Source organism: Eurypyga helias, unplaced genomic scaffold (assembly GCF_000690775.1).
Source record: "Eurypyga helias isolate BGI_N326 unplaced genomic scaffold, ASM69077v1 scaffold1376, whole genome shotgun sequence".
NCBI classification, from domain to species: domain Eukaryota; kingdom Metazoa; phylum Chordata; class Aves; order Eurypygiformes; family Eurypygidae; genus Eurypyga; species Eurypyga helias.
In genome coordinates this window covers 6,948-17,681 of record NW_010257083.1, presented here as the reverse complement: position 1 = coordinate 17,681, position 10,734 = coordinate 6,948, and the positions used below count along the sequence as shown (strand labels likewise).

Sequence of the window (10,734 nt, the reverse complement as noted above, 5' to 3'; positions counted from 1 at the left end):
CGTTGGATCATCCTCAGGGTGAATGTCTGCATCTGAGTTGCTTTGTCTTGTCGTTGGCTTCTCCCGTCTTAACGCAGCCGAGGGCTTTGGTTTCTTTGGTGGCCGCTGTATAGAGGATTTTCTGAGCCTGTGACCACCAAAATAGGACAGAATTCAAATTTGGCTTCTCCCGTCTTAACGCAGCCAAGGGCTTTGGTTTCTTTGGTGGACACTGTACAGAGGATTTTCTGAGCCTGGGGCCACCAAAATAGGACAGAATTCAAACGTCTGGCCCAGCTTGCATGGTTTTCCTGGTGATGTGCTTTCAGGTCAGTGTGTGGGGCGAGCAAAGGTCTTTGGGAAGGCTGTCCTTGCCTTTCCTGACCTCTCCAAGTGCGCCGCAGCCTGCCATAGGTCAGCTCCTGCTGCGTTGGGAAGGATTTGAAAATCGAATTACTGCCACCCCTCGTAGTCTGCTTGACTTTGGGTTTGTTTGTACAAGGCGAATGCAGCCCAGCCTACGCGGCCACTTTATTTTTGGGGTCTGGAAAGGAGTGGCGGTGTGCTGGCACCCCAAAGGGAGACGGTACCTCCGATGATGCCCAGCCCTAAATATTCCCCTTAAGATGGATTATTAATGCATAGGGCTGAGCAGAAGGAAGCTGAGTCAACACTGTCCTGTAACGCCTGGTCAGTACGTTGTCAGGTGCTTAGCGAGAGGTGGGTGATGCTGTGTTCGGGAGCTGGAGCAGAAGAGGAGTTCCCTGCCCACAGGGATCGGAATCTAAGGCAGCTGGATTTCATTGTCCTTGAGACTGTGGTTCTGGTGTTTGGTTTATTTGGTAGTTCATCAGAGCATGGTTAGGCTGATTTCCCCCACCTTCCCCCCCGAAGGGGGAGAAACTGTGCCTTGGCAGTGGTGACACCCCTGAGGGTCTCTTTGGGATTTAGGTGTCTTCCTTTTGGCTCTCTTCAATACTCAGGCTGATGCTTTGACCTTGATTTGATGCCTTCATTTCTCTCCCATGATTTTAGATTCATTTTAAGCTTTTCTGGGTTTAAGTTAGACATCTTAGTCATGATTTTCTCAAGCAGTATCCAGAGCTTTTAGGCTTCAGTGAATTCCAGCTATTTAATATAAAAGCCTGTCCAGCTCCCGTATATTAATTTTAAGAGCTGGTACCCTCATGGCCTTTGGGGTAAAAGGTATTTCTGTTTGATTATCAAAGGCACTGGTGGGCAAACTCAGGTTAGCATCAAGAGGAGCAGCATCCCAGAGTTTGTAGACCTCAAAGCGGTTTCCCAAACGCTGTAAAAAGTGCTGTGCACCACTGATGAGCTCTGCTGGGTACGGGAACTCGGTGCTGCAAAGCTCTGGCAGCGCATTCCGCATCGTGTCCTCCTCCTGCTGGACTCGGATGGGGTTCAGGCGCGTGTCCCGGTGCCATTCCCTTCTTCCAAACCCTGCAGAGGTTACTGCCCCTTCCCCTCTCCCCCTGCATACCCGGGAGATACTAACGGTCTTGCTCCATCAACCCTCAGGTGAAACGGTGTCACTAGTGGACGTGGACATCTCCCAGCGAGGACTGACCTCCCCTCACCCTCCGACTCCGCCGCCTCCACCACGAAGAAGCCTCAGCCTGCTAGGTACCGTCCCGGGGAGCATCCTGTGCCATGCGACCCTGCGGGAACGGGGGAGCTGCCCGGCTGCCCTTGCAGGGAGGGTGGAGGAGGGTTTTGAGGGTCCCTGGGGGTTTTTTTTGCTGTGTATTGAAAGCTTCAGTGTTTCTCTCAGATCAGCCAGGAGGGGAGGGCGGGGGTGCATCGGTGGGAGGTAACGGGCTGGTTTTGTGGTATTGCTGCTGCTTTTGGGAACTTGCCCCTTCCTACCTATCGCCCAGCGAGGCCGGTTCCATTCTGTGCTCTCTGGTCAGTGGAAGCTCCTGCACCAGGAGAGCTGGCTAAGCTGCTCTGCATCCTCCTCTGGAGGAGATTCCTCTGAGCAGGAGCAGCTTGGGATGGGAACAGTCAGCCCTAGTGAGCAGCACCTTGAACTGCACATCCCATGTGCCAGTTCTGTGCGATCTCCTGTACAAGCCTGTCCTGTGCTGCGTGCGAGGAGCTGGCTGGGCTGGAAAACCAACCCCTTCGCTCTAGGAGTGCGTGTGGAGCGAGTGTGCGTGAGCTGGTGCGGAGCAGCAGCAGCCGCCCGCGCTCAGAAACACCAGGAGGATGGTGACCTGAGGGTGGGAAGCTTCACCTTCGCTTCCCCAGGCAGCACCGAGTGCCGGTTTGCTGGGGCTGTGCTCTCAGGCCCTCGCTCGCTTTCCTGGTTTCTGAACCTCTTGCCTCTGTTCTCTCCTAGATGATATCAGTGGGACGCTGCCTACGTCTGTTCTAGTGGGTCCGATGGGCTCTTCCCTGCAGTCTTTCCCTCTGCCTCCGCCTCCTCCGCCCCATGCCCCAGGTCAGCTTAGCTTTGGCAGCAAGGCTCCGGCTTTTCCTTCAGGGATCTGGATTTTGGGGGTTTTAAGGCTGCACTTGGGGCTCTGACAGCAGCGGTGCTGCCTGGGTTGGCACTCGGGGACGTGTTCTGTGCTCTGTGCCAAGGTTTCTGGGAGGGGGTGGCTCTTGTTGATGACGGTAGTTCCGCTGCAGCTCCTGCTTGCATCAGCTTTATCCTCAGTTCAGCATCTCCCGTTTTTTCTCGTTCCTCTTGGGTTCGGCAGAAGCGCAGCCCACCCCGATTTTCTGTGTCCGATAGCGTGCTAACGAGCGTTGGCAGTGTCGGGAGAGAGCCGTGGGAGCAGGGATGAGTGCGGGAGCCCCGGCTTTGCCAGCCAGCCTGGTGTGCATCCCACTGAACAGCACACGAGGATGGATCCTGTGCATTTACCCCTTTGCTTTTGGTTTCCTTCAGGACCCGGAGGGTTTTTACCCCGCCCCTCCTTTTTCAGGATGTGTGTTCATGCCGCTTGGCACTTCCCTTGCCTTCCCTCCGGGATAGCATAGGGAAATAGCAGGTGAAGGCAGTGAGTTAACCACCTTGGAAGAGCCAGGCAGCGATTCCCGCTGTGTCTTCCCCAGGGACATTGTCCTCCCATCCGTCAGCGCAGCTTCCTCCTCCCCCCGCAGCTCTGTCCCTCCCGCCCTGTCTCTAGAGCCATGTGAGGGGGAACGGGGCGGCTCAGCCTTGGGATGAGCTCCCCACGGGTGACCGTGGCTGTCTCTCCCTCTGCAGATGCCTTCCCACGGATTGTCCCACTGAGGCCGACGGAGGCGATGCCCGGGCAGCCTGTCCCGCACCTGCAGTGTCCGCTGTACCGCCCGGACTCCAGCAGCTTCGCAGCCAGCTTGCGAGAGCTGGAGAAGGTAACGTGGAGGGGGGGTGGTGGCAGCCAGAAGGAAAAAACTGCGGGCCTAGGCTCTGGTTTTGGGGACTGGTCCATCCCTTTTACAGACTTGGGAGCATAAAATTGGGATAGGACTGAGAGAAACCCTCCTGCCTTTCTCCTACTGAGGTCTTTGAGTCTAGAAAAGCATTTTCTTGTGCATGGAAGGGGTAGTCTCATTGGTCCTTTCACCCCTTCTGGGTGCTAAAGGGTGTGATGGTGCGCTCTCATCCAGGAGCAGCCAGTCCCAACCATCCATACTCCTGGGCGGATACATCCAGGCACTTCCCTTTTGGCATTTAAAGCGAATTAACAACAGGAGCAAATTGTATTGTGTTTGATTGCTGATAAAATCTTTCTTGCTGGTTTCTGCTGATGTCCCGGCTGTCTCTCTTCCCAGTGTGGGTGGTACTGGGGACCAATGAACTGGGAGGATGCCGAGATGAAGCTGAAGGGGAAGCCGGATGGGTCCTTTCTGGTTCGGGACAGTTCTGACCCTCGTTACATCCTGAGCCTGAGCTTTCGGTCGCAGGGCATCACCCATCACACCAGGATGGAGCACTACAGAGGTGAGAGCCGCGGGCCGTTCTCTGGGGATGCTGCTGGCAGCCGAGGCCGGTGGCTGGGGACCAGCCTGATCGCAAGGTCCCAAAAACAGAAGAGGGGAGCAGCAGCAGTGTGTTCTCGCTCTTGTGTTGAGGTTCTGCAAGAGGCCTTATTTGACTTTAGCTTCTTATGCCTCGAGTAGCAGCTCCTCTTAGAACTCTGTTGTTGCCCAGAGAAGCTGTGGGTGCCCCATCCCTGGGAGTGTCCAAGGCCAGGCTGGATGAGACTTGGAGCAACCTGGTCTAGTGGAAGGTGTCCCTGCCCATGGCAGGGGGTGGGACTGGGTGGTCTTTAAGGTCCCTTCCAACCCAAACCGTTCTGTGGTTCTATGATTCTGAAAAATAGGGAATACGAGAATTCCTGTGCCTGTCCTCAGGTTTTGCTTTGGCAAACTGGACTCAGAAATTAATGACGGCGAGGTCTTGGAGATCCCACGTTGCTGAGATGTGATGCACATGAGAGAATCATGGAATTACAGAATTGTTCTGGTTGGAAAAGACCTTTAAGATTGAGTCCAAACATCAACTGGGCACAGCCAAGTCCGCCATAAACCATGTCCCTCAGCACTACATGAACTTGTCTCTTAAATCCCTCCTGGGATGGTGACTCCAACCTCCCTGGGCAGTTCCAACCTGACAGCCCCTTCAGGGATGACGTTTTCCCAAATATCCAACTTGAACCTCCCCTGGCACAACTTGAGGCCGTTTCCTCTTGTCCTATCACTTGTCACTGGAGAGAAGAGACCAACACCCACCCCTGCACCCTGCTTTCGGGGAGTTACAGAGAGCGCTAAGGTCTCCCCCGAGCCTCCTCCAGGCGGAACAAGCCCCGTTTAGTCACCCCTTGTAGCTCTCAGTGCTTCCCAAAATAAAGCTTTCGCTGTGAAATCGTAGAATCACGGAATGGTTTGGGTGGGAAGGGACCTTAATGATCATCCAGTTCCAAATGGTTGGGGGGGGAAGGGACTTTAATGATCATCAAGTTCCAACCGCCCTGCCATGGGCAGGGAGAAATAAGAAGCGATCTCTTGATGTATCCTGGGCTGGATCCAGAGAAGTGTGGGCAGGGGGGCGAGGGAGGGGATTCTGCCCCTGTACTCTGCTCTGGGGAGACCCCACCTGGAGGGCTGCGTCCAGCTGTGGAGCCCCCAATATCAGAAGGATATTGACCACTTGGCGCGAGTCCAGAGGAGGCCACGGAGATGCGGAGGGCTGGAGCCCCTCTGCTGTGATGAAAGGCTGCAAGAATTGGGCTGGTTCAGCCTGGAGAAGAGGAGGCTCCGAGGAGACCTCATTGCAGCTTTCCAGTACCTGAAGGGGCTACAAGGGAGCTGGGAGAGGACTTTTTACAAGAGCCTGGAGTGACAGGACAAGGGGTAACGGGTACAAATTGCAATCCGGGCGGGTTAGATTAGATATCAGGAAGAAGTTCTTCCCGCAGAGGGTGGGAGCACTGGGACAGGTTGCCCAGAGAAGTTGTGGATGCCCCATCGCTGGGAGTGTCCAAGGCCAGGCTGGATGAGGCTGGGAGCAACCTGGTCTAGTGCAAGGTGTCCCTGCCCATGGCAGGGCGGTTGGAACTGGATGATCTTTAAGGTCCCTTCCAACCCAAACCATTCTGTGATTCTATGATGTCGTGGCTTGTCACCTTCCTTTGTCCTTGCCCTGCCCACGGGATGCTCGGCACTGGCACCCGCTGCCGTCTGTCCCCATCCCAGGCTTTAGTTCTGCTGCGGTGGGATTTTATTCCATGAACTCCTGGCATGCTGTTGACGTCCTTCCTGCTGTGCTCCCTCTCGTGCATGGGTGGCTCCTCTCCATGCTCATGCTTTGCTGATCTTCACGTGTGGGGTTCTGGAGTCAGCCTCTACGGACACCCCTCCTCGGGTGAGAAGACACCCGAGAGGCTCAGTGCACAGGGGGAAGCTGCCCTGAAACCAGTGGGAAGCTTTAATAACAGCAGCCCACGGCACCTTGTCATTCAACGTGCCTGCAAATGATGGGTTCGGAGGCTTCCCAGCCAAGCTGCCGCAGAAAACAGTGGTTGGCAACCTCTCGGTTCAAAGCTCGTCGTCTCCTTATGCCCTTGCCCCAGGGGTGCTCCTGTTGTCTTCCAAACCCTTGGAATTGACACTCTTAAAGGCCTTTTCCAACCCGATGCCTTCCAAATGCTTGGGACTGATGCTCTTAAAGGCCTTTTCCAACCTGATGCCTTCCAAATGCTTGGGATTGATGCTCTTAAAGGCCTTTTCCAACGCTCTTAAAGGCCTTTTCCAACCTGATGCTGTCCAAACGCTTGGAACTGATGCTTGGGATTGATGCTCTTAAAGGCCTTTTCCAACGCTCTTAAAGGCCTTTGCCAACCCAATGCCTTCCAGACGCTTGGAACTGATGCTCTTAAAGACCTTTTCCAACCCGATGCCTTCCAAACGCTTGGAATTAACACTCTTACAGGCCTTTTCCATCCCAATACCGTCCAAACGCTTGGAATTGATGCTCTTACAGGCCTTTTCCATCCCAATACCGTCCAAACGCTTGGAATTGATGCTCTTAAAGGCCTTTTCCAACCCGATGCCGTCCAAACGCTTGGAATTGACGCCCTTAAAGGCCTTTTCCAACCCGAACCAACTGATTCCTCCATCTCTGCTCATGTTGCAGAGCAAAGAAGCCTGGCAGCGCTTCCGGTCTTGAGCACTGCCGATGGAGATGCCCTGGCATTTATTGAAGCCAGTCCGGAGCCGGTTCCCCTGTCCCTGCCCCTTGCCTAAGAGGGATTCTCCTCACCCTATCCTTATGGAAATTAGAAGCAGCTCATGAAAGTAGCAGGAGGAGATGTGAGGCTGTGTGCAGTGGATACTTTTCATGTTTGAAATTCGGAGCAAACTCTTCTTGCTGCTGCTCTGGTTTCTTCTTTTGGGGCTGGGATACATCCGTTTTTGAAGCATCCCTAGCACGGTGTCCTTCCCATTCCTCAAGCTGTCCTTCTTGCTGCATGGATTGAAGGTCAGCACTGCCACCTTCCCTAGAATAGCGCTCCCAGCCATGGCGTCGCATCAGGGGTTTCATTTTTGGGTGCAGCGTTTCCGTCTGCGTCGGCAGCCCTGCGCTCCCTCCCGCCCCCATCCCAGGACTGGCTGCCTCGTGCTGAATGTGCTGCCGCAGCGTGGAAAACTGCAGAGCCGAGCACTTTGATAAACCCATGAAGATGACAAATGGGGAGGCCGGGGGAACGGTGCTTGACCTTCAGGTTTCAGGTAGATGAGAGGAAGGAACCGGAATTCATTTGTCCTTTTTTTGTAGGCGAGCTGAGTGGTGTTTGTGCCTCGGCCTTTGCATCTACTGGCCGCTTTCAAGAGCTCGTTCAGCTCTTGAGATCCCCAAGAATTACTCATTTTTGTGCTTGCTGATATCAGATAGCGGGTTGTGACACAGGTCACTGCTCCCAAACTGTGGCAGGACTGAGAGGCATCTTTTTTCCCAGCAAAGCCTACCCAACCTAGCTGTGGGGATAAGAGGGGGGTTTTAAGCTTTGTGGGCTGTACACAGCTCCTGTATTCCTGCTTGCTGCCTGCCCCATGGAAAGCTGTGAGTGCTGGGCATCCTACGGAGCTGCTTCCTCTGGTTTCTCTGTAGCAGGTTGGTGCTTCGGAGCTGGTGATGCTCTGGGACAGCCGCTCCTCCAGAAACATCCCTGGGATCTCCGATTTGGCTACGTGGTCTCTTTAGTGCGGGGAGAAGACATCCATTTGTAGCCAAATCCATATTTTACATGGATGTGGGGTGCTTTCGAAGTCTCTCCGCTGCCATTCTGGCTCTGCAGTGCTTGTGCAATCGGTGATGTCACACACCTTCCACTGGAATCTGCCCCCCCACCCCAGCAGGTGTGAGCCTGGCTCCCAATGGGCTCCATCCTAAACTGAGCCCTTCTTTTCCCATTTTGCTGCTCCTGGTGAAGCTCTGCGCTGTGTTGGCTCTTGCTGGAGCACTGAGAACCCGCAGATACAAAGGGGGATGCCAGGGTGGGGGCAGTGTGTAGGCTGCGAGTGGGCGAGTAAGGGGGGATGCACAGGGCTGTGTCCTGGTGAGAGGAGGGGGGTGTCTGGTTACAGCACAAAAATAAGACCGGTGTGACTTGAGGCTTAAACCAAGCTATTTAGAGGGCTGTACACAGCCCAGAGGACCTGCTTTCCCTGCAGTGCCCGTCTCCGGTTGTGTCATTTGCCACTGGAGCTGGGTGTGTATGTCGTGTCGGATAGCAGCGTACGGAGCGCTGTGTCCCGGTACCTTGACCCCGGTTCTAGCTTGACAGTAATTTGAAGTAAGGTGTTTGAAACAGTTGGTAAGAACATGGAGCTGCTCTTGTGCCTGCTCTTTTCCAACCCGGGAATGGTTTGGATGGGAAGGGACCTTAAAGCCCACCCAGCCCCATCCCCTGCCACGGGCAGGGACACCTTCCACTAGACCAGGTTGCTCCCAGCCTCATCCAGCCTGGCCTTGAGCACTGGAATAAGTGATCCTTGACAGCCGTAGGGCTGGCAGAAGGGGATTTCAGCACCTGGACCGCTGGTTTTACATAGCCCTGTGTGGGCCTAACTGCTCTGATGCTTTCTTTGGGAGCACTGCTGACGGGATGCTGCGGAGGAGCAGGGTATCTGTTAATGCTCCGGTAGTTTTAGACCTAGCAGTGGTTGCAGGCTGTTCACAAGTTCAGCTTCTGGCCACGCTTGGGTTACGGTGATCATGTTGTCGTGTCTTTCTGCATCTCCTCAATCTCTTGGAGAGCTTTGGTTCCAATCGAACAGCATCCTTGCAAGCTGGTGTTTCCTCTTAGTGCCCTGCCTTGTCCCAGCTCTAAGAGACCATCAGACCTGACGAAACGTCTCCTCTTGCCACCAGCGCTCCCATAACGTGAAACCTGTTCTGTTCTCTTGGAAGGGACCTTCAGCCTGTGGTGCCATCCCAAGTTTGAAGACCGCTGCCAGTCCGTGGTGGAGTTCATAAAGAGAGCGATCATGCACTCCAAAAACGGGAAGTTCCTCTACTTCCTCCGATCCAGGGTTCCAGGTGAGTCTCCTGTTCTGAGCCTGGGGGTGTTTTACGCTGTGCTTAGCTGCTAGTCTGTGCCTGGAGCTGGTGTAATGTGGCTTTGCCCTGCTGCGCTCGGTGCCCTGCTCTGCAGCCTTGCCCACTGCCTTCCCAGAAGGATCCCGAGGAGTAAATCCCTCACTCAGCAACTGCACCACTTCCTCCTGGTGGTAAGGAGACTTCCCAAACCTTTCCAGGAGCATGGAAACGTGGTACCATCTCACACTCTGACAAATGGAGCTGGAGATTGGAAAGCTACTCTCAACAAGCAATTATTTGGCTACTAAAACTGCTTCTCTTCCCTCCCCCAGTCTCAGAACTAAGAACTGCTGTTCTTAGGAACCACTCTGTGCTTTGTAGTTCTGCTTTAGCTGAGACCCACCTGGGGCTGTCGAGGGGAGAGACATCAAGCTGAGCGTGTGGGAGTGTTTCCAAGAGTGAGCTCAAAGCCAGCCTCGAGTGATAGATACTGTGGATTCAGAGTCCCTGGGGGACACCAGTGCCAGAGCCCATCAACAGGCAGGTGCTTGCAAGCAAGGAGGGAGTGTTCGTGAAGCTCTGTTGAAGCATGTTGGATCGCGTGCCGTTGGAATTGCAGAGTGCTTGTTCCCCCATCCGTCAAACTCTGGTTCCTTAAGTGGGCTCACGTCTCCCTCCTGCTAAATCTGGGCAGGAAAACTGGACCAGTGTCTTCTCTATCTGTCTGTTTTCTGGTTTTTGCTTGTCTGTCCTGGTGTACCAGAGAGCTAGCCAAAAAATCCAATGTGAAAGGAAGGGAAGAGGCTGCCAAATAGGCAAATATGCCCCTTACGTGTGAGAGACCAGCAGTGGGAGGGTGGGTGAGCGGTGACGCTTTGAACAAAACGGGACGGGACTGGGAGCGCTGCTGTGGCGAGACGGGTGGTGGCAGTGAAGAGGAGGGGCAGGACTGAGCGTGAGGATTAGAGAAGAGTAGAGTAAATTTGCTCCCTGTCCGTATTGCCATCATGCCTGCAGGCTCTGATGGTGACTGTGACCTCTCCGTGGCACTGCAGCACGGAGAGGATTCGGCCCTGGGGATTCTGGGCACCCCAGTCCCTTGGGGAGGATTTGCCTCAAGGAGTTCCTGGTCTAGGAAAGGCTGGAGGAGGGATGGGATGTTTCCTTTTTGGGGTTCCTAGCAGCCCTGGAGTGGCAGCCCTGATCTGTTCAGTGTTGCCCTCTGCTGCAGACACAGCCAATAACTGGGAAGCTGATTTATAACGTGGCCACGCTTTGGTGAGGAGAGGAATGTAAAGCTGGTTTGGCAGTGTACCCTGCCTTCAAAAAACCCTTTCAACCTAAAGATACTTTACCTTCCTGATCCTGAGATCGCTTCCCCTGGAGAATAGGGCTTTGAGGGTTTAGGACTCCAGGCAAATACCTTAGAGAGGACTTTGTTCTAGAAAAATATAATCCAAAAAGGAAATCTCCCCCTCCCACGTGGTGCTGTGCACCTGCTGGGGAGTCCCTTGGTGCCTGGTCCCCTCTGATCCAGCTGCGCCGCTGGCCGGGGGTCCTGCTCCTCTCCATCTGGGTGCAGCATCAGACCCGGGCGCTTAGAGCGGCTGCGCCTTGATCCTCGAAAAAGAGTGTCTCACGCTGCTGCCTGATCTTTAGTGGGAGAACGTTTAGGAGCTGCATCTCCCCGGTGT

General features: G+C 54.5%; 1 protein-coding gene across 1 annotated transcript in view; it reads left to right on the top strand.

The window, feature by feature from the left end:
- SOCS7 (suppressor of cytokine signaling 7) overlaps positions 1-10,734 on the top strand; it is a gene marked incomplete at its 5' end in the record, with an annotated part of 15,005 nt that overhangs the window by 2,409 nt on the left and 1,862 nt on the right. Inside the window, 5 exons of the mRNA XM_010153871.1 lie at positions 1,522-1,626; positions 2,345-2,446; positions 3,221-3,351; positions 3,772-3,940; positions 8,912-9,040. Coding sequence (XP_010152173.1) covers positions 1,522-1,626; positions 2,345-2,446; positions 3,221-3,351; positions 3,772-3,940; positions 8,912-9,040 — 636 coding nt within the window. The remainder of the gene's footprint in view (positions 1-1,521; positions 1,627-2,344; positions 2,447-3,220; positions 3,352-3,771; positions 3,941-8,911; positions 9,041-10,734) is intronic.